Below are 1,066 nucleotides of genomic sequence, written 5' to 3'. Positions count from 1 at the left end.
GCTGCTGCTGCAGCAGTTGTTGTCGTCGTTGTTATTGTTGTTGCTTTTGCTGTCGTTGTTATTGTTGTTGGTTTTGTTGTTGTTATTGTTGTTCTTTTTGCTATTGTTGTTCTTTTTGCTATTGTTGTTCTTTTTGCTGCTTTTGTTGCTAGTTCTGTTTTTTCTTTCGACGCTGTGCGTTGACCTAACGGTTTGTTTGTCTCTTTCTGCCAGGCCCAGGAGATCGTGGACGAGATTCTGGCCTCTCAGGGTGGTCAGCAGAGAGTGCACCCGGCCGGAGGAGGGTGAGTTACTGGTTCCCTTTCCCTTTTGCGCTTTGTTATTTGATAATGTATAATTAGGTAGGTGGTTGGCGGGTGCTCTGGTGTAGTTTGCTTCTTCTTTCTTATCAAACATCTATCGTCCTTATCTCCCCTTCTTCTTTTTTGTGTTTGTTACTCTCCTGTAACACCTCTAATCTTGTGGCGCTCCTATGACCTTATGCAGTTGTGGGCGCCGTAAAACCTCTACTAAAACTCTAACTAAACTGCTCTTGCAGCCACCTGTGTAAGACAGTCGCGCACCTGTACAAGCGGCCACGAGATTTCCCGTTTTCTCCCTTGCATTTCTCGTGCATTATAATGATTCTGTGTAAGACAGCCACACGTGTGAGAGAGACACCTTTCTCCTCGACGATGGCCGTCCCGTCTTATCACTATGTTTTTAGTATCGGAATGTTCATAGATACGTCTTCCGTGCATGATCTTGTCTTGTATTTTGAAGATATTATGCTTTATGATTATAGACGTTTGTTTCATTCGTGTGTCCCTCAGATTATTCGTGTGTCCCTCAGATTATTCGTACCTCTCTTTTTTCAGATTGTTAAGTTAATCTTTATGTCAAATGCTTTCTTGCCATCACTTTCTACGCGTCGTCCCATTGTTTTCCCAATCGCTCTCTGTTTCTCTGCCGGTGTCAGCTTCATTCCTTCTGTCTCTGTCTGTCTGTCTCTCTGTTTCTCTCTTTGCCTCTCTCTTATTAATTGTCTCTCTTTCCCTCTCTCCCGCTCTCTGTATGTATAGATAAA

General features: G+C 43.4%; 1 protein-coding gene across 1 annotated transcript in view; it reads left to right on the top strand.

Annotated features, from left to right (window-relative positions):
- Window positions 1-219: 219 nt before the first annotated feature.
- Window positions 220-1,066, top strand: part of LOC101856969 (epidermal growth factor receptor kinase substrate 8) — a gene marked incomplete at its 5' end in the record, with an annotated part of 59,010 nt that continues 58,163 nt past the window's right edge. Inside the window, 1 exon segment of the mRNA XM_013084376.1 lies at window positions 220-284. Coding sequence (XP_012939830.1) covers window positions 220-284 — 65 coding nt within the window.

Source organism: Aplysia californica, unplaced genomic scaffold, assembly GCF_000002075.1.
Source record: "Aplysia californica isolate F4 #8 unplaced genomic scaffold, AplCal3.0 scaffold00288, whole genome shotgun sequence".
NCBI lineage: Eukaryota > Metazoa > Mollusca > Gastropoda > Aplysiida > Aplysiidae > Aplysia > Aplysia californica.
Note: the sequence above shows the minus strand (reverse complement) of the source record. Positions and strands in the feature narration are given on the sequence as shown.